At 41.1% G+C, this 25,039-nt stretch overlaps 8 protein-coding genes across 8 annotated transcripts; 4 read left to right on the top strand and 4 right to left on the bottom strand.

Annotated features, from left to right (window-relative positions):
- Nucleotides 1–2,195: 2,195 nt before the first annotated feature.
- Nucleotides 2,196–4,742, bottom strand: LMH87_001603 (uncharacterized protein; the record flags this gene model as incomplete). The annotated part of the gene is made up of 3 exons (XM_056192900.1): nucleotides 2,196–2,203; nucleotides 2,272–2,307; nucleotides 3,164–4,742. 3 exons carry the CDS (start codon nucleotides 4,740–4,742, stop codon nucleotides 2,196–2,198), a joined length of 1,623 nt encoding a protein of 540 aa, XP_056049991.1.
- Nucleotides 4,743–5,569: 827 nt separating this feature from the next.
- LMH87_001602 (uncharacterized protein) lies at nucleotides 5,570–6,836 on the top strand (the record flags this gene model as incomplete). The annotated part of the gene is made up of 3 exons (XM_056192899.1): nucleotides 5,570–5,823; nucleotides 5,871–5,982; nucleotides 6,303–6,836. The coding sequence occupies 3 exons, from the start codon at nucleotides 5,570–5,572 to the stop codon at nucleotides 6,834–6,836; spliced, it is 900 nt and encodes a 299-aa protein (XP_056049990.1).
- A 933-nt stretch (nucleotides 6,837–7,769) lies between these two features.
- Nucleotides 7,770–8,198, bottom strand: LMH87_001601 (uncharacterized protein; the record flags this gene model as incomplete). The annotated part of the gene is made up of 1 exon (XM_056192898.1): nucleotides 7,770–8,198. One exon carries the CDS (start codon nucleotides 8,196–8,198, stop codon nucleotides 7,770–7,772), a length of 429 nt encoding a protein of 142 aa, XP_056049989.1.
- A 643-nt stretch (nucleotides 8,199–8,841) lies between these two features.
- On the top strand, nucleotides 8,842–9,603 carry LMH87_001600 (uncharacterized protein; the record flags this gene model as incomplete). The annotated part of the gene is made up of 6 exons (XM_056192897.1): nucleotides 8,842–9,012; nucleotides 9,202–9,220; nucleotides 9,269–9,292; nucleotides 9,344–9,355; nucleotides 9,499–9,528; nucleotides 9,599–9,603. 6 exons carry the CDS (start codon nucleotides 8,842–8,844, stop codon nucleotides 9,601–9,603), a joined length of 261 nt encoding a protein of 86 aa, XP_056049988.1.
- A 1,728-nt stretch (nucleotides 9,604–11,331) lies between these two features.
- LMH87_001599 (uncharacterized protein) lies at nucleotides 11,332–11,811 on the top strand (the record flags this gene model as incomplete). Its single annotated transcript, XM_056192896.1, has 2 exons — nucleotides 11,332–11,409; nucleotides 11,506–11,811. 2 exons carry the CDS (start codon nucleotides 11,332–11,334, stop codon nucleotides 11,809–11,811), a joined length of 384 nt encoding a protein of 127 aa, XP_056049987.1.
- Nucleotides 11,812–12,841: 1,030 nt separating this feature from the next.
- LMH87_001598 (uncharacterized protein) lies at nucleotides 12,842–14,200 on the bottom strand (the record flags this gene model as incomplete). Its single annotated transcript, XM_056192895.1, has 4 exons — nucleotides 12,842–13,050; nucleotides 13,113–13,547; nucleotides 13,798–14,074; nucleotides 14,198–14,200. 4 exons carry the CDS (start codon nucleotides 14,198–14,200, stop codon nucleotides 12,842–12,844), a joined length of 924 nt encoding a protein of 307 aa, XP_056049986.1.
- A 1,685-nt stretch (nucleotides 14,201–15,885) lies between these two features.
- On the top strand, nucleotides 15,886–16,641 carry LMH87_001597 (uncharacterized protein; the record flags this gene model as incomplete). The annotated part of the gene is made up of 1 exon (XM_056192894.1): nucleotides 15,886–16,641. One exon carries the CDS (start codon nucleotides 15,886–15,888, stop codon nucleotides 16,639–16,641), a length of 756 nt encoding a protein of 251 aa, XP_056049985.1.
- Nucleotides 16,642–17,422: 781 nt separating this feature from the next.
- LMH87_001596 (uncharacterized protein) lies at nucleotides 17,423–18,834 on the bottom strand (the record flags this gene model as incomplete). The annotated part of the gene is made up of 3 exons (XM_056192893.1): nucleotides 17,423–17,452; nucleotides 17,515–17,843; nucleotides 17,895–18,834. The coding sequence occupies 3 exons, from the start codon at nucleotides 18,832–18,834 to the stop codon at nucleotides 17,423–17,425; spliced, it is 1,299 nt and encodes a 432-aa protein (XP_056049984.1).
- Nucleotides 18,835–25,039: the final 6,205 nt, after the last annotated feature.

Genomic DNA, 25,039 nt, shown 5'->3' with positions numbered 1-25,039 from the left:
GAATTATGGCTAATAGCATATCTTGAGCTAGAGGGCGTTTTTGTGTCGAGACCCGTGGCTTAAGAGGAATAGAGTAACCCTACTCCGTAGAGTTTTCCTTTTTAGGGCTGCTGGGTCTTGCTAGCGTATAGCTATTAAAACCGCGGGTTAGTGTGCCTATAAGAACGCCACCACTAACAGCCGTCTGACACGTGCGCACGGGACGGCAGATGCGGGGTAAGAGGCTTAGATGGAGTACCTATAATATATAGTCTTTGGTCGGCGATTTAGAAATCAGAAGTACTCTCTTTGACTCTCTTCCCTCCTCTCTCTTCCATATACCCCCTGCCATTTCTACCACTTCCATTAAGAAGCTTGCAGACTAACGCGTCACTTCTAACATTTTACTCTACTAATCCAGCTCGTGTATTCTTCTACATAATGGATGACTGTCAAGACGATGTCTTTGTTGTGTTTAGAGACCCGCCATCTTTATCAAGTGCGGTTTCAGGAACATCAAACAACACGGCGTCGACTTTTCCGACCCATGTTTGTGTCTGCGTGATGAGCCCTCTATATGAGAAGGCCCTAACAGAAACAGAACTTAACGGAGGTATAGATGGACCAGACTGCCCGAACTTGAAAGATTTGGTTGATGAATGGCGTAACGCATTCCGGCTAATTTCTCACGGGCATACTCTACGCCATCTTCAATTCGACATGAGAACGCCTCAGAAAATGGAGTTGCGTCATATCGTTCGTCTTCTTCAAACGCTTAGCACAACCGTCGAAATAAAAGCGGCGCCGCGACATGTGATATTCTCTATCCGTGGGTGTTCAGAAGAGGAACAGAAGTACCTAGAAAGAGGTCTCCCTAGCCACAACACTATTCTGAACGACTCTTAGTGTCACGGGCAGGAAAGTAACAGGGACTAGTTAGGAGGCGGCTTATAGATATAGCTAGGTTCAATAAGACTCAAGTTCTAGTTACTATACTGTATTAGGCCTATTTTTCAGGCTGTCTCAGTATATAAGTATATTCTATTCAGCTGACAGATCCTATCACTCGTGGCATTAATTCTACCATACATGACAGAATATATTGAATTGCATGGGCTACATGGTCTTCGTAAAGTAGGAAATGAATGCATTCTCTTTGTGTTCGTATTTCCTCGCCTTTCATCCGCCGATTATAGCTTCCAGCGGTTTGACCCGTTTCCGAGACCCGGCACCATTGTGTAACGATGGCTTAAATCTAAGTCACAGTAGGTTTGTTTGTTAGAAAGTAAGTCAAGCTTGAAGCTACTCGTCTATGGCTTGGCGATCGTCTTTGGTGTGGCGCCAGAGATGTTGATGGAGAGTGACAAAAGCCTTTCTCTGACGAGAGGTGAGTAGCGCGTAGCAACATCTATTCGTCTCTAGACACTTAGGACTCAATAAATATATGTTTCAATATTTTGTAATACCATACAGCAGGTACTCTACCCTTAAGTCCTTGCATCTCGGTAACCTTCGGATGGCTGTCCTAGTAAGGTCTCACCCCATTGTCAAGGCACATCGCTACGCCTCGAGAGTGATACCGATAATTTTCGCCCTTAGCCAAACTCCGAGGGCTACGACTACCAGCGGTCGTGTCTGAAACCATCAAAACCCAGCCATCTATTTCTACCAGCGCGTATTTCTGAGGAGCGAGACGCTGTACCTCCTCACTGTCAAGGTTGCTTTGCTTGTTCGGCTTGATATAATGCATTTTGCTCTGCGAGAAGCGCGAGTTGCATCTGGTAGTCCTGCGCCGCCTCTTCGGCAGTGAGCGTGCGTGAAGGGACGACATCGGGAGTCTCTTCTGGGCTTGGGGAGCGAGGATCGCCTTGCTGGGCGGACTCCGGATTGGTGGTCTTTTCGGTTTCAGAATTGCAAGACATGAGGGAATATGCACAGCTTATCTGGCGAAGAATGATGATATTAAATGGACTTGATTTTGGGTTAGGGGGGAACAGTCACAATTAATAAAGACTGACCCCTCTGGCTGGAGTTGGTGGGAAAGAGTGGATTGCCAAAGTCTCGCTCCTAGTTTGCCGCAGCACAAACCTAAGCCGTAACTAATCATGAGTTTGACGGGACAATGACGTCTACCCCCCCAAAGGCAAACCATTATTCTTCAGTAATTGCCCCCCCCCCCAATATTAGTGGCAGACCTGCCGCAAGGCCCTCCACCGCTACTTCCCTAGTATACTTAGTTGGCCTGACCAGTACCGGTACATCGGCGGACACATGAAAGAAAGTTCACCTTACCTACCAGCACTCCCTCCACCACATTTACTTGATGTTCTATAGAAGCTCGCTATATGTGGGATCAATCAAAGAATATTGAAAATTTTCGTATTTTGAAACAGCTGCATCCATTATAAACACACTATTTTCTGTGATAGGTCTGGAAGTGCACCAAAGGTCTTTTTTTGTCACCCACTTGCCAGGCACAGCCTCATCGAGTGCCCCCTAGAGACCATAGCCACGAATGGAGACTGAAAGAGTGTTAACTGCGCCAAGCCCGGTGCCGTCTGATATCCATGTCAGGCCGGCCGGAGACTTTTGCTGATGGCCTCGAGGTCATCCTCAATTCGGCGCCAGTTGTACCGTGCCAAGCTACCATTGAAGTAAATCGGACCCACAGACGCCTCTGGCTCTTCAGAGGCTGTGCGATGTGACAGCTGAAATCGAGCAGCGATTAGTGGTGTTTCACAGGCCATCACGCTAAGCAACAGGTGCCTTAGGCGGCTGGGCCTTTTCTTTTTTAAGCGGTGCAAGTGGGGAGATGAGCTGGTGAAGCACTAAACAATATACAGAAATAAATAAATTTGAACAAGTATACTGAGATAAATCAGGTTGAAGATGTTCCGTGCACTGCATGCGGCGATGTGCTTGACTGTCTGAAGAGTTTAGTGACAAATAGTTCGCGCCTAAGCGACGCCGTTATTTAGTGCATCTACTTTCCAGCGCGTGATAAGTTTGTTCTCTGCCTGATGAACACAGTCGTGTAACGCAACTACGGCGGCCGCGTGTTGATGAAAGCGCTCCATTATATCGGCTTTTAGTACCCCAACTTTACGTCGCATAAAAGGCCCGGCAATGGGCTGTGATGCCTAGTCTCAAGATAGTGCATGCTGATATCCATCCAGAAACAAACCCTTCTTGCCCGTCTCGTCATCCTCTCCAAAGACGGCATGTGTTTCCGACCCTTGAGCCTCAAGCCAAATTCCCTCCTTATCCGTGGCCAGGTAGGCATGTTTGTCCTTTTGCCATTCACCATACTCCTCCTCGTCATCCGACGCCTCACCAATCTCCTCGACCTTGAAACGCGTCCCCGATGCCGGTCCATACCCACACGAGAACCACTTCAACGCCGCCGCCTTGCGCGCCTCTTTGGCCCTCCTCCTATCTCCTGGCGCCATCGCCGCCTCGCGCGCCGCTACCAGCTTCGGGTGCAGTCTACGCACGCGCGCTGCGTACACCTGCGCCTGGTACACCGCGGGGTCCGTCTGCGCGAGCTCAACCGCGCGGCGCGCGGCGTCACTGCCGAGGTCCAGGTGGATGACGTAGCATGGCAGCATCGCGGCCTCGTGATGGACAATATACTCGTAGCCGCCGTCAAAGTGGGCGTCGAAACCTTCGGCTAGCGGGCCGTGGACGTCGGGTAGGGGTTTGTTGCGCGAATACCACCACTGGTGCTGCTGCTCGCTGGGGGTGTAGGTGCGACCCAGGATGGTGGCACAAACAAAGAGCCGCAGGCTGGGCAGGCTGCCGAGCGGCGTCGCCACGCACTGCTGCTCGAGGCCGTGGCCGGGGGAGGCGTAGGAGAGGGCGTAGCCGACCGAGGGCGATGAGTAGATGCCGCGGTCGTTAAAAGCGATGCCGGAGCGGGGCGAGGCGACAACCTTGTCGCCGACGAGGCGGCCGGGCTTGACGAAGCCGTGGCGGATAATGCTGGGCACGGAATGAATGGACGTGCCGTGAAAGGTGACGCACGGGCGGATCATCGCCTTGACGATATCGTCGCGTCGCGAGGCACCCCGCACCCGGTCGCGGCCGGGAGGCATCCACTTGTGTAGGTTGTGCTGCTCCGCGCTTTGCTGCAGCTGTTCCTGCAGGGACCGCTGGTAGTGCATGAATCGCTGGAGAAGGTCGGGCCGCACGACGGACTCCATGTGCACAATACGAAACTCGTCCGAGATGCCCGCGACGAGCTGCTCCGGGGTGCGCCCGAGCAGGTGGTGCGCCGTGTCTTTGATGGTGGACACGTCGACGCCGTACGGGTTTGCGAGGACTTCATCCCAAGTGTCGATGCACCCGGCGTCCCAACCGCGGGTGGCTGTATGTCCGCCGCTGGCTTCCTCGTCTGAGTCGACGGCCCGACCTGGAGCTTCGTGTGCGGCGATGCGCTCGAGGGCTTGCAGGATGGTAATATACGTCTCCATGGGGCGGACCGGGGCCGCGGCGTGAGGGGAGCAAAAGATGGCACGCACGTCTTGGCGAATAGGATCGAGGTCTCGTCGGCGCACGGCGGCGTTGGTGTCTCGGACTGTGACGTCGGTGATGAGGTAGGTGTCGCTGGCAATGAGGTGAGAGAGCGTCAGGCTGAGACGGATGTGCGCAAAGTCAAACTCCCAGTGTGTGTCGTGGCCTTCATTGTCGTCGTACTGTCCAGACCAAGATTCGAGACTAGGAGGTTTCAGAGACTCGAGAAAAGAATCGAGCGTCGAGCCCATTGTGGGTGAAGGGCGAGCGCTCGTCGCTTCAGCCAGGTCAGGGATACGCAGGACCCTAAGTAGTAGGAATTCGCAGGATCCTAAGTAGTAGGGAAGGAAAAGGAGTGTATTGGATTCTGGCCGAGGCACTGGACAATTTCTCTCTGATAATAGACGAGGGTTTACCGATGTTTCAATTCTGATGGTAGATCGACGCCCGTGTGAGTCGTGGTAAATAGGGTTAAAACGATGATTTGCTCAGGACTCAATCCTTTTTCTGACGTGCTCAATAGCTTGAAAACTAGAGAGAAGAAGAGGAAGCTTTAATTCATGGCAGCGTCAGAGACCAGTTCATGCATTTGAGCTACAGTGTGTATTTCGGCGTTGACTCATAGTAGCCAACCTAAGGCTTTACGACTGGCGATTGCGTGTATTTGCACAGCCCGCCGATGACGAGCCTCAAGTGACAGCCAAAACAGTGCCAACGCTCCGCAAAGGGAGATCACCCCACGGCACATCTTTTATTAGAAGATGCTGTAACAAACTGTTCTCCCAAAGAAGACGACGTCGAAATTCATCCCTTCTTCCTTTGACCATGGATAGATTTTTGTTACAGAGGCGTCTGGGCGACGTACCCACTCGTGATGGATATGACCATTCCACGCGCAGCGTAGACCATCGGCCAACCCAGCCGGCAAACAGGTTGCGCGGACCACGCCCAATTTATTTCTCTTCTCCCGGAGACGTATTTAATAGCAAGCTGTTCTTATTTTTTTCTTACTTTTTTCTACCCTCCTTTCTAATCCTGTATAAACTTTTATCTTTTTACACTATCATTGACAAAGAACATGAAGCAGCAGCTCGCAGCGTTGGTAGCTCTGGCTCAGGCCGTGATCGGGCTCTTGGCGTACGACTACGACAATCCAGGCGTCCAGGTTCGCTTCTTGGTGAAGAATGATGGCGAATTAGGCGGCGGCGCGGTGACCCAGATGCCGTTTCTGACGGTGCTGGATTCGCCACGCTGCCGATTACAGACTGCTTCTGCGACGATGACTAAAGAAACGCGCTCGACTTTGCGAATCTCGGTGCGCCGCACGACACGGTAGGCTTCTAAACCAGCTTCCTTTATTTCAAGTGCTCATCCCAAAGTGCTCGCAAGTTGTTTAGATTACAACCGCCGGCCGTCCTGGTGCCCGCTTTGGTCCTCCTGCTATTCGACTCAGCAGCAACCAAAAGACATCTGGTCTCAGTATATACCGCGGTGAACTTTTATTCAGTACCCCTGTCATCTTCATTTTCGTCGCTCTCGGGACTAATGTCGGTGCCGCCAGCTAGTAGAGTAAGACCTAGCGAATGCCCGTGAGGTACGCGTCAAGACAGAAATCAAGGTAGCGGCCACCATTAGCGACGAAGTCCCGAATGTCGGACTAAGCGAGGCGCAGCCTAAACTAAACAATAGTTAGTAGTAATGAAATCGCCACGTAAGCAATGCTCCTACCAGGCTGCCAGGCGCTACCAATCCGTTATTGTTGCTGCGCCCTACCTTAGGTCCACTGTTGTGTTATCGTCTTATAAAAGTAGTCTCTCATGGCCTCTCAGCCTTCTTCATCGTCTTTCCATCAGAAGAAGACTTTCCATCAGAAGAAGACCATTTTCATCACATCTTCCATTAAATGGTTGCATCTCAGATCTTCCCTCACAAATCTCCCCGACAAAGAAGTACAGGCCATGGACTCACGTCACCCATTGGAGTTCCACGGCCCTGGCTGGCATGATGAGGCCCGAACCCCCGTTGTCGGTGGCAAGTACTACGATCCCGCCACTGGCGAGATTCGAACCGCATCCGATGGCGACCACCAAGAGTATACAGGCCCACCGGGCGTCGACATTATCATTCGGAGCCAGCACATTGACACGGTCGAGTGTGCGTACCGCGCGGCACGGTCGCTCCCCATGGAGACGCTCCTGTGTCACATCATGAAGGTTGTCCAGGAAAAAAAGTTAGAGCTAGATTCGATCATGGCCACGACGTATACGATTCGAGTTATTCTATCGCACGAACTACGATCGGGAGAGTTTATTGAAATTGCACAGGCCATGGCACAGGGGATCTAGGACCGGATTATATGTTGCCTTTGTCTGGCACACTGGCCTTTTGTTCCATTGATCTTCCATTCTTAACCAAACTCTATTACTGTACGAAAAATGGAGTTGATATGTTACATAAATGCCTAGTAGCACTCTCTAAAAGTTGAGCTTCAGAAAAACAAGTGGATCAGTCGGAGGAGCTGTGCAAGCTAGTGATGTTAGAGCTAACATGATGGGTAAATACAAGCAAAATGTACAACATATGCAAACAACTTCTCACTTTTCATTACAACAACGCGAATTCGAAATATTATCAAAAAAGAAAAAAAAAGAAAAAAAACTATCACTTGAAGCGGTGAAGGTGCCTCCTGCCCCGCTTTCGCTGTTCAGGGGTGAAAAAAGTAGAAGGCTCACAATTAAAGCGCTCGGCCGTGCAAGATGTCCACGCAATGGCTCGAGAACATGAGCATCGGCGCCGCGATAAATCGTGTTTAGACAGTAGTGACTAATTGGTGGATAGCCGCTCTTCTCTTGTCTTAACAGAGAAAAGCCTTGGCAGGTCGCGAGCGGCGACTAATTAAGACAGGCTCAAAGGGAAATGGCAGCAGTTGTGCACCTACCGAGACAGAACTGTTTCCTCTCAATTGTAGTTTTTTGCTAGGAGCAGCTTCCGGCAGCAGAAGCCTACCTATCCGGTGTCCTAGCAACCCATTTCCATCCTTTCCGCCGATAGAGTTATAAGTCATTTTGTTCCCTAGGTGTCTTTGATAGCGCCGTCACGTCAATGTCGAAAGGGGCAATGAATGGAATAGGAAGCTGTCAATATGTGTGAGACAAAACAGGCAGATGACCAATCAGGAATCCAACTAAAGGAGGTATTTATTATATTTGTAGGGTATTGTACTGTAGTCTAAGTACAGTATTCCGGGACTCGTTAAATGGGCCTCAGAAAAAGCTGATTCATTTTCCCGGCCACATCAGTCCGACCTGCTTTTCGGGGCAAGTATCTGCACAAGTCACCATGCGTGGGAAAAGATAGTCTTCTGGTCCTCGCTTGCGCCCTCCGGTTCCAGTTCCCACGCCGCACGTGGCGCAGCCATTTCTGGAGTCGCCGTCCTCGTCTTCATCGTCGTCAGCAGCCGCGTTATAGCTGTTTAATGCCTTTTGATCGTCGACGAGGGCAACAACGTAAACTCGTTCCAGCGTGTCGGCATTGAAGCTTTGAATGAGAATGAGGTTGTTCAAGGGCCTGTTCACAATTTCGAAGGTGTCGCATCCGGTATTGTTTTCCGCCTCTGTTAGTTTCTGGCGGCCAACGAGGATCTCGGGATGCGCTGCCAAGAACTCTGGTGCGCTAGAGAGGTTGCACAAAGAAGCACTGCTTGCCATTTTGAAGATAGCTGCTACTTGGCAGCTTGGAACTTGTAAAAGGGGACTCGACTGCCGGTAGTATAGAGGTGGCTCGAGTAAGTAGAAAATGGAACAGAAAGAACTTGATGTAAATAAGTAACTTTCAAGAATTTTAATTCATAGTACGTAGCAGACAGCGTGGTAGTCAGTAGCTGCGCCACATATAATGACGACAGTTCGTGTTTAGGGCTAAGCCACTACGGAGGATGGGGGCGTGGCACATGTTTAAAAAAAACTTGCTGGCCTCAAGGCTGTGCCTAGTGCGACCAGCGTGACCACAAACGTTATAGTATCTACTGGCGTCGTATAACCGTGTTCTAATTTGAATTATCATCCCTTGTCCGCAAACTATTTCTTTTTTTATAAAAAGGCTATTTCAAGTGACATGCTGTTCAGCAGAAATCGCCATATTTTCGCTGCCTTTGCTGCCCACAACTCGCCATCATGTCCGATGAAGCTCCCACGGTCGACCCGCCCGCTCACGGTGTGGACCCAAGCAGCCCTACATGGATACATAGAACAGGTGCACTGTTTCTAGACGGACGGCCACCGTCCTGCGCTGGACGCGCTTCGTGGGAAGCTCGACGAGGCTCTTGCGCTCGTTTGTCTGCGCACGCTTTACATGGCCGGCAAGCTGTCTCTCTCTAAGAAACAGCCCGGTGTTATCGTTCTGCACACGCGTAAGGGCGACCAAATTAGGCTAATGACCAGCGATATGCGTGGCGACGAGAATCCAGCTTATATAAAGCTGTGGGATAAAGGTTTCCTAGCGGGGGCCTTTATTAGGTCTATAGTAAATACTGACTATATACTGTCTAAAGACGGCCCTTATATTCCCGTCGCTTACATTCAGCTGATTCTAGTAGATAGTAGTATACTTATATTTGACTCTATCTATCACTTTATTATAGATAGAATAGGCGTTAACCACTTTCTCTCTACTATAATAGCGGCTATAAATGACCTAGACGCCTTTTAGTAGGCACCACTAAACTACCCTGGTAAGATTGGTAATCTAGTGCCGTCGAGTTTTTCTAAGCTGAGAAAAGACGCTAGAGTGACTATAGTCTTAAGCAAGTAATGCCCTAAATTTAGTCTAGCTAAGACAGGCACTAACTATAAAGATTATATAACTAGTATGTTTAGTGTATCTAAAGTCAAGTTTGGCGGCATCTTCGTGTTTAGCCTAGAGAAGCTGTGGCTAGTTAAGAGGACGGTTATATTAGCTGGTCACACTAACACACTGTCGACCTTTCCCTGCCTCGCCGCGCTCTTATAGGCCTTTATAACCACTATAGAACTTTAAATAGTTAGTATCGCAGTTAAGTCGAGAAAAAAAGATATAAAATGCTATATTATTATTCTAACCTAGTGGGTAGACTAGTTATTCTACAACTAGATGTGTAGCTAAGTAGGAAATATAGTCGAGTTTACTAAATCCTGGTATAACACTATAGACCTATTTCTTATTACTAAGTCTACTTTAACTAACTTATCCCACGCTAAATATACGCTAATATATATAGTGTAAAATATTAAAGTAACACTTAATAGTATTAATAAAGTGTTTATTAATACACGCTTAACACTTTTTAATAATATTATAGACTTATAGTAGCTATAATATAGCTTTATACTATCTATTAGTAAAGATTAATAAATTATAAAAGATTTATAAAAGTATATAATATAGTTAATAAATAAGTAATATAAATAAGTAAGTAGTATATCTTTACTAACCTTTTAACTTTTAATTATTAATAATTTAACTATAATATTAAAAAATATCTAAAACTAATTAAAATCCTCTTCCTTACTAATTTCTATATTTATAATATAAGTAACGTGGTTAATAAATAAGCGGCGTAGATAAGCAAGTAGCGCACCTCTATTATACTAAAAAGGTTATTTTTACCTTAAAACTTAAGTTTATAATACTAAGTCTTCTAAACTTATATTTAAGATTAGTTAAATCTTAGGTCTTTTAGATACTAAGTATAGTAAATAAAGTGGTTTTATAGTCTTTAATTCTAAAAGAATAAATTACTAATTATTTAAATAGCTTTTTAACTAAGAGTCTTAATATACTTAATAGTTTTAAAAAAGATATAATAGTTATTATATATAAAATTATATTTTTATATACTTAGATATAAGGCTTTAAAGCTATAAATAAGCTAATTAGTAAGTACTAGTAAGCTAAAAGAATAAGACTATAAATTAAAAAATCTCTTTTTATATAAAGATATAAGACATTTAAAAGAGTAGATAAATATAAATAGTTAAATAAAGGATAAAATATAGGCTTATAGTTATTATAAAATAAGAGTTAAAATAAAGATTGTATTATTAAAACTAATATCTTTTATAAAAGCCTATATTTATTATAAAGCTTAAAACCCTTATTTAAAAAAATAAAGCCCTAACTTATAACTACTATATTTAATAATGTATTTATAATAGTTATTAGTCTAGTACTTTCTTTAGCCTAGTAATAGCCCTATTCTTAACCCTATTAAGTCTACCTAACTAGAAATAAAAAGAATAACTACTAAAAAGGGTACTTTAAAGAGCTAGAAAGAAGCTATTATAGCTTAGTAGGTAGCTTAGTAAGAGCTATCTTAAGAGAGGATATAGGGCTCGATAGAGCGCTTACTATAGTATATTAGAACTATTATTAAGCTTAAAGGAGGAAATAAGTATAAGGAAGGCAGGGGATAGTCCCTATTACATTATATAACTATTTCCCTATTAAACTAGAATAATTATCCCTGTTAGACATGGCTTCTCGTTCCTGCTCTATATAAAGAATAGGACTAGGTAGGACTGACTTAGCCCTGAATACGAGCTGTCGTCATCATGTGTGGCGCAGCTACTAACTACCACGCTGTCTATTACGTACCATGAACTTTTAAGAGGGGACTCATTCACGTCGAATTCTTTCTGATACTGTGTGGGTCCCTAGTTCTTTTAAAACAATGTTAACTGGCATGAGGAATCTAGTTATGTACAAATGAATACATCTGCTCGCCTATATCATTACGTAGTCTTACCCTACTTCTCTACCTCTTAATCGGCCATTTCCATCACTCTTCGCTCTTCATTAACTGAGATGAAGGTCGTTCGCAGTATCCCTGCTCTCAGTCGACTGACAGGTGTAGAAGCACCACTCGAGGAGCTTGTTGCCCTGGTAAGAGAAGACATGAGACGCACTCTTACCGCCTTAGAGCGTCAAGACTACCACGGCATCACGAATCTCGGATATCCTCATACGATGTTTACAAAGCTCTTCAATGTCTCTACTACAGAGGAATTGGTTATTTCCGAGCAGATGGGCGCGTATTTTCCGCCGGTTGACCGTCCTGGGGAGTACTACTTGTTTGCTGCGGGAAAAGGTGTCGTGGCGCTCGTGGCCCCGAAAATGACTGAACAATTGTTTGCGATGGACGAAAAGAACTCGGCAAAGAAGGAATTTGCTGCGCTGGATGAAGAGTACAAATCTTTAGCACTGGAAGGACAGGACTGGGAATCCGAGTTTCAGGAGATTGCCACTGACTATGTGAAATGGGCTTGTGAACAGGAAGGTCGGTAGACGACTAGTCGAACAGATTCTAGTGTCTAAAATAGAGTTATATAATACTAGCTATTGGTCGTCCTAGTATCTCTTAAGATGACTTATAAAAGTCGACAAATGATCTTCTCCTAACGCCGTTCTATCGTCCTTCAACCCTTCTAATACACTCCTTCACCTGCCACTTATCTAGCTCGGAAAGTGTTTACCATCTCTCTATTCAGGTTCGCGCGGGTAGACAGAAGCTTTTATACAGTTATCTTCATACTTTGCTTGTTGTGGGACCTGCATCTGTGCTGGGCGTGGTTGTTGGAGGCTTTGGAGGCCGATGGAGCCATTTATGGCACCAGCCATGAAGAGCCTCTCGAATGCGGCTATTCTAGCTTGCATCGCGTTTCTTTTCTTCCAGCAATCTAGTGTTTCGCTTTTCAAGATGGCCAATATTTCGGCGGCTTTGCTTAGAACGTGAATACATATGTAGTCGTTCGAACTCATAGCCATCTAGCTCGTACGCAGCCAGACTGTAGCCTTTTTAATTTGCATCCTGGCATGATGTCGTAGAGCTTTTTTGCTCTTGCGCTGTATGTCTTCGCCGGCCTCGTTTTTGCTGATTGTAGATTATCTAAAACCGGCCTACCTAGACGAACTGAGGCCCAACTATGCCACTACAGCTCTACCACTATTATCTTCATCGTACTGTCTCGTTCTGCTCGGTGATATTCTGCGAACAGCCGTTGCATTTATCATCACGAGGAATGTAAGGTAACGTGCATGCGACATGCTCCAGCTTCGTGCTGGCATTATTATGTGGGTGGAATAGAACACTGTCTGTCACCTGAGGTCAGTTCAAATCTCAAATCTGAGGAATATATTCAATCTGTCCCGCCCCGACCTTGAGCCAGAAACTCTGAGCATAGCTTGCCATCCGAATATTGATGGTGTAAACAACATCATGTTTTCGACAAGTCCAAGGAGTAGCCGCCAACGCATCGCATTATAATCTGTTCAAAAAGAGAAAAGAACAAGAAAAAGAGAGTAAGGACCAGCTCGGCTAGCTTTGAAACAGACCGCGAACTAAATTTCTCGGTCTACTGCCGGCACTTGCCACAAACCTTGTATTAGTTCCAGTTCTATTCCCTTTGGTCAGCCTAGAAAACGGTAGCCCCTTGACGTTTTTGCCGCCGGTCATAGTGGCTTCAATTAGATCATAGCCAATTTTAAACTGCAAGCCATCAATTGCCCTGACTTTCGCCGAATCAACTACATCGCAATTAGCATTACAAGAACTAAAAGTATAGGTGAAAGTTGGCATAGCAACTTACACCATAATTGATTCGCCTCTGGATGCGGCCCGGTTGTGCCAACCAATCCCTGGCCATACTTGTTGATGGTCGCAGCGACATCGCCAGTCGAGGAGTACCGCGCAAGGACATGGCTGGTATCATTCTCGACGAAACTTTTGACAACACTCCCCTCCTGGAAGTACACCCAGCGGTTATTTACCGTTTTGCCCATATTCGGACCAGAACTAAATTGCCAGTCGACCTGGATTACCGTATCCCTGGCATCTTTAACTTGCGCGTCCTTTTCGTCACTCTCAGGAGTAATGTCAGTGCCGTCAGGTAGGAGAGCAAGACCTGGCGAGTGACCAGCGAGGTACGCGCCTAGACAGAAACCAAGGTAGCGGCCACCGTTAGCGACAAAGTCCCGGATGTCTTGCGCCACGGGCTCAATCTCGGCCCACGAGCTCTGAAGATCTATAAAATACGGGGCCGGTTAGCATCAAGAGCATCCGCTGGGGCGACGTATCGCGGCAGTAAGTGGAAATAAGTCAGGTGTGGGGAGGATTTGCAGCGCCACTTCTTGGCGAGTGGTTTTTAGTCATAGTTTTAGTTTGTGTGAGCGACACACGGATATGTGATTGTACTGTGGGGAGGTGAGCAAACAATACTAAGAGCATCGTTCCTCGAATATTAAAAAAAAAAAAAAAAACACCAAGCAACATACCGGGACCGCCAGGAAAGGCAATAAGCTTTATAGACTCCAGGCTATTAGCAGTTATGTCGTCGGGGCCAACATACTTGACTGAAAACTTGCGAGGAGACGACTCAAGCAGCTCACCGACAGCCTTGGACAATTCAGGATCATCGTTTGGGCCTCGGTACACGAAAGCTCCGGGCTGATCTGCGGCCGCTCCGGAGCCGATGAAATGAGCCACGACGAGCAGTAGCAGGGAGAGCGACGTGACCCAACGAAAAGTGGTCAGCGAGGCAGCGGCAGAAACCTGAATAAAACGCTTGTAAGCTACCGCTGCACCTTTTTAGGCGTTGCATGTCTCATTGTAGTTTTTGGCTTCTGTGGCTTGCAGATGATGGAGGATAAGGGGGGGCTCTAAGTGGGGGCTCACCATGATGTCCACGGGAACTCAACCTTATTTGCGGGGCTGCCGCGCTGGCTGCAAGGTGCTGCAGGGTGTCCGGAGGCTGCGCAGGCAATAAAAATAAGCTTTTCCGCTATCTGCAGCAATGTCAAAATTGATGCAGAGACGGCGAGACGCGATCAGATTTATGGCGATGCAGATAAAGAGCCAAGAAAGAAGGGAAAAAAGTCTCCTTTCAAAGTCAACGATGTGAGTTTTGTAGTTACACGAGCGGGCGCAAGAGATAAGAAAACAGTGGGCGCAAGATCTTTTTCTAGGACTTTGACTGCCAGAAACGGATAGCTAGCACTCCAAAGATATGAGGGTGACGACGACTCGAGGGGCGCAGCAGATTAGCGTCTCGGAAGGCGACAAGTAAGGAAAGCTACCCTACTACTAACCCAGTCCAGCACAACCAACTGCAGCACCAAACAAGAAGGGGTGGTGGCTATGCTTATCAAGGTGTTGCTGGCCAGCCTAGCAGCAGCCTAGCGAGCTGCCCTATGGGCAGTAGACTACGAAGAACAGGCCGCCAGCATAAACAGAGCTCAGTACCAGAAAATATACCTTACGTACTCTTTAGCAGAGTTCGGCTATACTACCAGACTGCTTCTGCTGGCAGAGTTCGCCTATACTACCAGACTGCTTCTGCTGGCAGAGTTCGCCTATACTACCAGACTGCTCTGCTGGCAGAGTTCGCCTATACAGTACTATACTGCTCTGCGGGCTGCTGTTGCCGACATGCCTCGCCCAGTGTTGTTCATAACTCGGAGGTGCTTGATCGGAGGTACTTGATTACTCCTTGAGCCGTTTGCGTCCACTCCTCTGCCCTCCAGCGAGTCTCCTATCAACAGCATGGCAGTGTCGTCTGCGTATCCATATCTCTGGGTCGCGCCTGAGAGGAAGTATATTGCCGCCGTAATTAAGATGTATTGTATCGGGGAGATTGGGAAGCCTTGTGGGAGTCCGCACTGTAGTTTCGCGCTAGGTGTGGTCGTGTCTTGGAACCGCACGTTGGTAGTCTGTCTAGCAATGCCTACTGAGAAATGAGTGTTTTGCGTGAGCGTTTTGGTCTAGTCATCGAGGGAGCCTCGAGAAGTGAGGGAGTGGGGAAGGGCATGTAATTCCCGCGCGCCGATCTTCGCATTCCTCGGCGACCTTAGCTTGGCTGCTTTTAGCTACACTGTATCCTTTAAACTGCATTTTAGGTATGAAAACAGCAATAAAAAAACTCCGCGAACACCGAGCCTCGAGGTTCGTCCTTTCGACCATCACGGTTTCGTGTTACCGTCAAAGCCGCTCCTTGTCCACGTTCTAGCGCATTGGGCATTAGATGTCTTAACCTGCGTCCGAGTCTTCATGGCGAGGAGCGCCATCTTGCCCAGCGCGGATCCTTTGTTCGTCTGTACGACCGTTGTGACTCACTAGTCAGCCCGGTCACTCAGACTATAAGAGTTGAGAGCTAGTACACCGTTTCTAAACAGGACTTAGTCAAATAAAACTAAACCAGAATCTAAGAGGAAATGCTCTGCAATGGACGATATTATAGCGACACTTTAGTCGCTCTTGCGGCACAACTTCCACGTCACCGCAACTGGTACATTAAGGCACGATCAATGGTTTAAGAGAGTCTACCAGGGCACGAGCAGACGGCGGCTCTGGTGCGTCTGAGCCGGATGCGTGGTGTCGATTTGAAGGGGGCAGTGGATATTAAGAGGCAGAAGCGAGACCACTGGCGTTGGCCGACGGAGCAAGGCGGCGGCTGGGGCACACTGGTGGACGAGGCGCTCCTAGTCTTCTTCTTCGCCGCCATTGCAGGCACGTTTCCAGACAAGCTACTCACAGAAAAGGCGAGATACATAAACTGGCTACCGTACGGAAGGCTGTTGTCTGGCTTGACCCCCCCAGAGCGTTTCATCGAGGCGCTCAAGCGACCCGACGGCGCCGCAATCGGCTTCAAGGCGGGCGGGCTGCGCTCGCAGACTGATGTGCAGCCGCACGTGGAGCGCTGCGCGCGCATCCTGGCCTCGGCCGACGTCTTGCACGAAGCGTGCTGTCTGCCTCCCGTGGACTGGGCGGCGCGCATCAGCAGCGCCGTGCTGTACTTTGTTAGCTTCGAGGCGTGGAACAGGGCGCGCGAGGCGCAGAGGTATCTGCACTGTCCTCTGAATACCACGAAAGATGGTCGATGCTTGGCCTACGGTCTCGAGGGAGACGGGGTGAAGGATGAAGAAGCGTTGGCGGCAGAAGAGGAAACTAAGACACTCGTCGGGGCTAGGCTAGTGCGGCCGCGCGATCCGTTGCGGCTACATGAGCCTTGTGTTGATCCAGCGGATAGTGACGAGGACGGGGGCGAGGAGGTACAGAGCAAGCTGCGAGAGTTGGAGCGCGCAGAAGCCGCGTATGGCGTAAAGAGAAGCACGAAATACTAAAGGAGGAGAGTTGATGATTAAGTATTGAGGTCGCAGTCGAGGCGCTCAAGGGAGGACGGCAGAATCGACATTCAAGACATGACTACATGACCAACTTACTATATTACAGGCATATGAATGCGACACTTTGTTTTTCCTTGGTTATCAGACGCTACAAGAGAATAGGGCTTGCAGTATAAACGTTTGTGCCTCCGTCCTTGGCTCTCCTCAAGCTACATCGAGGGACTATTTGTGACCAGCGACTTCTGCACGCCGAATTTTAGCTACATAGAAGGTTTCTTTGCTATTTCCGATATCTGGTGGTGTCCTCGTTTCATGTTTGGCTTTCGTAGAAGATTTTGCACAATTTTCCGCTCGATATCCCAAAGCCGTCATCTGTATGCTTCCTTCCTCTTGGCAATTACAAGGACCCGATTTAACCAGACTGCGCTGTCTCGCTGCAACTTGACAAAAGAGGTGATACTACTTGTGTCAATCAATGAATACATCACGTCTATCAGAGTTCGAATTTTTCAGTATTTTAAAACGTTCATATTACTTCTGTGGAAAGTCCGGTCACATTCGTCAACTGTTGGGTCACCGGGTATCAGGCATCAAGACATTATAAGCAGTAATATCAGAAATTCGAAGCTACTCAAAGCCAAGACACCCGAAAATGATGCACAATATTCACGTGCAAGAATCCCTAAGCAGAATCTTATTGACTTGAAAGCTACCTTACAGAATAGCAAAGTAACACTGTCCCTCGCCCACGCTGAGTGGAAATGGTAATGACACGATGTTATTCTAGTCGAACCTCAAACACCCCATTCTTAAATAATCACTGTCCTCGGGCGTGATAAAGGGAAAATGACCCTCCCATCGCTCACAAGCCTTGGGATCTTTGGGAGAGGGAAGCCTGTCTAGGAGAGAGAGATGCTGATCACTCAGCCCAGGCTTTGCCAACAAGCTGATGACACGGTTAAACTCGTCATTTGCTAGGAAATCAGCCCCCCACTTATCAATCAGCATTTCAATCATGGAGGGCAGCGAGCCGCTGCTCCATATACCTGGCTGTGGACAACCTTTCCCTACCCTTCCGTCGTCAATGGCCATACCCTGCCCGAGCCAAAACTTAATCCCCTCTGTCGGGCGCAGAAGCTGATCCTTGTTCCAGTTCTCAACGGAGGCGACGTACAGATATACCGGCAAGGGCGTGCGTGCTTCAAATGTTATGCCCAACAACCTATTCGAGGTTCGTAGTTTTCTCTTACAAGTATATACAATGTTGCTGTCGTGACGCACGTCGGCACCTAGGACGATGCAGCGTCTTACCAAATCAATCCCATCATGCGCCATCATCCGTGCTGCCGCATAGATAGGAATGTCAGCGGCTCTCATCGGCAAATCTTCCGTCCAGTAGGGTATGCCATGAATATCGGCCCTATGCGCGACGAGCAGCTCCTCCAGCTCTCGCTGTCTCCCCAATATGGCTCGCGCCAGGGGACAGGCCTTCTTTGTTTTTGAGGCCTGTAGGCGCCTCACACTAGCACATCCTCCCGGCCCTTTGTACGAGACCAAAAAGCGAACAGCTTCCACTGGTGGAAGTTTTGGACCGCCGAAGGCATGCTGCAGGCATATCTGCGCATATGACGCCCCTTGGAAGAATCCGCCGCCGCAACCGGCCAGGGCCGAGTTGAAGAATAGCAAGAGAAGCGGTAAACGTTCCGGCTTTTCTGAAATGCTGGCAAGGAAGCTTGAAATCTCCCTGTCGGGCGATAGCATCTTCTGGGGGAACTCGCGCGGCATATCCAACGTTGCGCCAAGTTCCATGAGCACCTGCAGCATCACCAGATTGCCGCTCTGCGCTGCGACGCGCAGGGGCGACGTCCTGTACACGATCTGGGTTGCACCCGCGCCGTTCTGGGTGACGCGCGAGGTGGCCAGGTACGCCGGTGCGACAATGTTGGCGCCAAACGCAACGGCTCTGCGCACAGCAGACAGGCGGCCGTGCCGGCACGCCCAGAGAAGGGCCCTATCGCGGCGCACTTCTGTGCCCAGCAGGACGGGTAGTGCCCGCGTGTGTAGCAGTTGGCAGCATCGTACCAACGGGGCCAGGTGTGCAGGCTCCAGATAGTCGAGGACCATGAAGAAAACGTCGTCGACTAGTGCAGGCAGCGATGCTGCGGCGTATTCTATACGCTCAACCGCCATGGCTGCGTATATGGTATATAAATCCGTGATGGGCAGTAATAACCATGATCAATTTGGAAGATTCGAGGCAAAAATAAATAAATTTCTTGTGTGTGATTTGTGAGATGTTGTCCCGTGCAGAGTTGTTAGCTTGTGGCTGTGCTGAGGCTGTGATTGAAGATCTGCTTGTGCTTATTCGGATTGTGACGTGTGTAGTTGTCGGCGACTGGAGTCATCACCATCAGGCTGAGTGACTCAGAGCTGGCGCAGTACAACCAAGGGTATTCTTTGAAAGAAAGAAGAGAAGAAAAAAAATCGAACATTATATAGGTTGTATATTGTTCGTGGCGGTTTGTGGTTGACTGCAACGCGGGCCAAGGAGGTCTGTGGCATGGCATCATGTGGGCTCCGATCTAGCGTGTGACATGGCTTCCGTGGCTCAGCAACGTGGTTGCTCCTTTTTCACCTTGTACCGTCGGCCACCCACTTCTTAGCCCTACCCATATCTCAGCGCCGTCATTCTACCCACTTTAACATTAAACCTATATTACTAGAACTATATTTTCTTATATAATTATAGTTATCTTAATATTAAATTTTATATATATAATAATACCTTTTAAATATACTAAATAGGCCTTTTAAAATACTATTTAGGATATAATTAGTAATATAAAACTCTATATTACTATATAGTAATAAAAAGTATTATAGTTAATAAGATAAGAAAAATTAAAAGGTAGAATATTATATAAAAAGGCTTTTAAAGGTATATAAAACCTTTTATTAATATAAAAAGAAAATTTAAGAGACTAAATATTAATTTAAGATACTTTAAGTAACCTATTAATCTATAAGTAAATCTAGTAGATAATAGGCGAGTTAGTTAGAGCTAATAGTAATATAGAATTAGTAAATAAGAACTAGATATAAGGCTTTATTAAAAGAAATCTAGAAATTAAGACTTTAAAAGGTAAGAAATTTAATTTTAAAAGGGCTAGTAATACTTTAACTTATATTATATAGAGTTTTTTTAAGCTTCTAATAATTAGAACTATAAATAAGATATTTTTAAATAACTAATATAATATAAATAAGACTAGACTTATAATAGGTCTCTAAGAGAATAGTATAATATTAGGGTTATTATAAAAGAGAATTATTTTAAAAAAGTAGTTTAAAAAGTATTATTAGAGTATAATTTTAAGTATATCTTAGTATTAGATAAGAGTCTTATTCTATTAGTATTATTTAATAGTAAGAGTATTTAAAAGTAGTGATTTTTTAAGAAATTAGGCCCTTTAAAAGCTAGAAATTTAAGATAATAGCCTAAAGCTAGACTAATAATAAAATCACTTTCTATTAGTTATAAACTATCTTTATTTTAAAAATAAAACTATTTTTAATTTAGTATTATCTCTTTATTATTAATAGTTATAAAAGCTATTATATAATAGAGTTTCTATATAAATATTATATTATAATATATATTTTCTATTTCTATTAGCTTATAGCTTTTATATTTTTAACTTATTAATATAATAGTACTTAGTTTAGTTAAAGTCTATTATTATAAGGAGATTAATAACTAGCTTAATAATAATTATTCCTTATTTATTAGAAAAAGAGTTTTTCTTAAAAGTTATACTATTATTAAGATAGCTAGTCTATAAAGTTAAAATATTTATATTAGATAGTAAAAAGCTAACTTATAGTTAGTTAATATAGTAAAACTACTAATAAGTAAGTTACTTATTAGTTTACTTTTAATAATACTAAAAATACCTTTTTTAGAGCTAAAGTTAGTTCTTATAAATACTCTACTAGACATTAAAATACCTACTAATATATATTAACTTTAATACCTTCTTTCTAATAGTATATATTTTTTAACTAGTTAATATACTTTATAATTAATATAATATAAAATTATAAAGTAATTTTATACTTAAAAAGCCTAAATAGTCTTTTTAAAATAAGAGAATAGAAAACTTTATATAATAGAAAACTAAAAAAAATAATAAACTAGCTATTAACTAAATATAATAATAAATATATTAAAGTATAATATAGTTAATAAATAAGTAGTATAAATAAGTAAATAGTATACCTCTATTAACCCTTTAATCTTTAATTATAAATAATTAATTATAATATTAATAAATATTTAAAACTAATTAGAATTCTCTTCCTTACTAGTTTCTATATTTATAATATAAGTATATATATTATATTTAATCTAACTATATATATTATATTATTAATTATATATTTTAATCTTTATTTTATAATAATTATAAGCTTATATTTTATTTTTAATTTAACTATTTATATCTATTTACTTTTTTAAATCTTTTATATCTTATATAAAAAAAGATCTTTTAGTTTATAATTTTATTTTTTTAATATATTAGTATTTACTAATTAACTTATTTATAACTTTAAGACTTTATATTTAAATATATAAAAATATAACCTTATATATAATAGTTATTATATTTCTTTTTAAAACTATTAAGTATATTAAGACTTTTAGTTTAAAAGTTATTTAAATAATTAATAATATTTATTTTTAAAACTAAAGACTATAAAATTACTTTATTTATTATATTTAATATCTAAAAGACTTAAAATCTAATTAATTTTAAATATAAGTTTAAAAGACTTAATATTATAACTTTTAAGTTTTAAAATAAAAATAACCTTTTTAAGATTAAAAAGGGTAATTTTAGTATCTTTAAAACTATCTTAAATATTTTCTTTTATAATAGACTTATTAAAAGTATTAAAAAATAAAAATAAAACGTCTTTTTTAATAATATATATAATACTAGTCTTTATAAGACCTTTAATTTATTACTTATAAGTCTTTTTTAGTAAACTAAAATAGTTAATATTTAAAAGCTAAAATATATAAGAAAAATAAATAGGTATATAAAGAGTAATAATATTCTTCTTTTAATAGAAAGTTTAAAAGTAGTTAAATAGTAACTTTTATAGTTATTTAGAATTAAAAGGTAATAATTACTCTCTTTTTAATCTTTTATATATTTATTAAAATACTTAATTTAATTTATATTAGTTTTATTTATTATTTAACTATTTAAACTTATATTAATATACTAATCTAATAGTAGATATTTATTTTTATATTAAAATATAAAATACTTTTAGCCTTTTACTATAATATATAATAGTACTATTAAGCTCTAAGAATTTACTATTTAAATTATAATAACTTATTTCTTATTATTAAACTATATTATTTTTACTTTTTTAACTTAATTAAAGCTTATAATAACTATTTCTATTATAATAAAGCTATTATAAACTAGCTTTAAAGTGTCTATAAATAGGCGTTATAATTATTATTAACACTTTTAAGGAGAAGAAGGAGAAAAAATAAGAAGATAGTAAGCTTTTTTTATTTTATAATAGTTTAGGTTTTATATAAAGTTAGTATAAAGTTTAACTAGGGTCTTAATAAAGTTAACTTAAAGCTTAGCTAATTAATACTTAACTTATACTATCTTAGTTATAATAGTAAGCTAAAACTTAATACCTTTATATACCCCCCCTATTTATCCCCCCTATTAATTAGTAAAACTTTTTTTTTTTTTTTAGTATATATTATTCTTAAACTCTTTAAGTATAGTATAAAGAATATAACTCTAATAAAGCTATATATTACTATTAGTTAGGGGTTAGTAGGTAGTAGTTAGTAATTATATAGTTATAACTAGACCTTACCTACTCTTTTAAGCGCCTAATTAAGTCTTTATAATAAACTATTATATAATATATAATACTATTTAAGTACTTTAAGTATAAATAAAGTAAAGTAATTATAAAAAGGTAAACTATATAATAAAAAGACTATACCTTTTTAAAGGAAACTTTTATAATAATAAAATCTTTATTATAATACCTAATAGTATTTTCCTTTTTTCCCTCTATTAACTATTTTATTTTCTTATAATATTATACTTATATTATTTTATTTCCTTCTTATATTAATAATATTCTTCTTATATCTTACTATATACTCTTTTATATTTAATAACTTTCCTAATATAATACTATATTTTTATCTTAGACTTAATAATATATTTACTATTATTATATCTCTTTTTCTCTCTCCTTTTAGTAGGAATAATTATAACCTAAATATTAGGTATTATTACCTTTAATATTCCCTAACTAGCTTTATTATAAAGAGTGACTCTAATAGTAATAAATTTACTTTAAATAATAAAACTTAATATATCTTATCTAACCTATCTTAAAAGTATTACTAATTATAATATACTTAACTACTAATTAAAGCCTAAAAATACTTATATATTTTATAATAGTAAATATTAAACTTATAAATAGGCCCTTATTATTTTTATAATAAACCCTACCTTATATTACTTTATTTATAATATATAATAGATTTATAACTCTAATAAGACTATAAAGACTTCTATTATAAATAAGTTAAGAGAGAAGGGCTTTAAAAAAGCTATCTTATAGCTTATTATAGTATATTTTATCTAATAGTATTATAGTGTCTTAAATACTACTATACTCTACCTTATCTCTATTTAGGATATCTTTACTCCTTATTATTTTAGCCTTAATACTAGTAAGAGCGCTATTATTATTTTATTATAAGTAGTACTCCTTATTAGTTCTTTTAGTAAAAACTATACTAACTAAACTAATATTATTAGTACTATTAATACCTTTAATTAACTTAGTTAGAATATTTAAGTACTTATAGTATATATTCTTAAAAACCCCTTTTCTCTCTTACCCTAATATAGTCTATCTTATTATAAAACTACTACTAATTTAATTATACTTTTAAGAAACCCTATATATTTATACTTATATTTAAAATAAATATAATATATACTATAATAAAAAGAGTATATATATAAATATATTACTAATAGCTACCCTTATATACCTAATTACTTTTATACTTTTATTAATACTCTTATATTACCTTTTAAGTTAATATAAGTATAATTTATATAACTTTTACTTTTTATATTATTATTATAAGTCTTATTCCTAATTACCTTCTAATAGATATTCTAATTATTACTATTTTAATTATTACTATTATTCCCCTTATTATTTATTTAACTACCTATATAGTTACTATTATTCTAACTAAACCTATAATATTAAAGATATAGACTTTAGTAAGTATCTTAGAGAATTAGATAAGGTCCTATTTAAAGAGGAAATAAAATAGTAGTTCTTAATTAGGGTGTCTATTAGGGTAATTAATTTTTATATTATTATTAGTATATATATTAAATAAACTAGTTTAGAGTTTAGGGAATTATTTATAATTATTTTTTCTTATATTAGTTTTTATTATTATAAGTTTAAATTAGATAGTAAAAGGGCTATAATATAATACTAATAAAGCTATAAGTCTATAAAATAGCCTCTCCTTTTAAAATATTATAATATTAATTATTTCCTATTATTTATATCTATATATCTTCTAATTATTCTATTTTACCTACCTATTATAACCTATTATAATATACTTATTATATACTATTATATCTATTAGCTTTATTTTAATAGGCCTTAAATATAGCTAGTATTAAAGTAGTCTATAAAGTACTAAGTAGCTCTTATATTAAGTCTTAAAAGTCTACCTATTTTATTAGGACTTCCCTTTTTCTACCCTAACTTTTAGTATTATAAGTATAAAGAACCCCCTTAATAATCTATTCTAAATATTAACTATTTTTTAATTTATTATTAACTAAAGTTAATTTAAACGCCTAATTATTCTATACCTAAAATAGTAAAAGGTCTATTATTACTTATTTAACTAGGTTAATATAGAATATCTTATAAAGGCTTTTAAGTAAGTCTAATATTATTATTAATAGACTTAAAATAATTATAATATAATATTTAAAGTAGACTTAATTAAGCTTTTTATTAGAATAGTTAGTTATAATATTATATAAAGATAATTATACCTAATTATTAATTTAGAATTTTTCTATTAGATATTAGCTTTAATTAGATATTTCTTTTTATTATTATTATATATAAGTAATAGTAGACTATACTTAGTTATTACTATCTTTAATATATTATAAGAACTATTAGGTATAGCCTAATAGTATCTTATTTAATAGGTATAAATTATTTAGATATAATTAGACTATTTTAGTATTATATTTATATAAAAGGAAGTTTA

Source organism: Akanthomyces muscarius, chromosome 3 (assembly GCF_028009165.1).
Source record: "Akanthomyces muscarius strain Ve6 chromosome 3, whole genome shotgun sequence".
Lineage (NCBI taxonomy): Eukaryota > Fungi > Ascomycota > Sordariomycetes > Hypocreales > Cordycipitaceae > Akanthomyces > Akanthomyces muscarius.
This window is presented reverse-complemented; position numbering and strand designations above follow the sequence as displayed.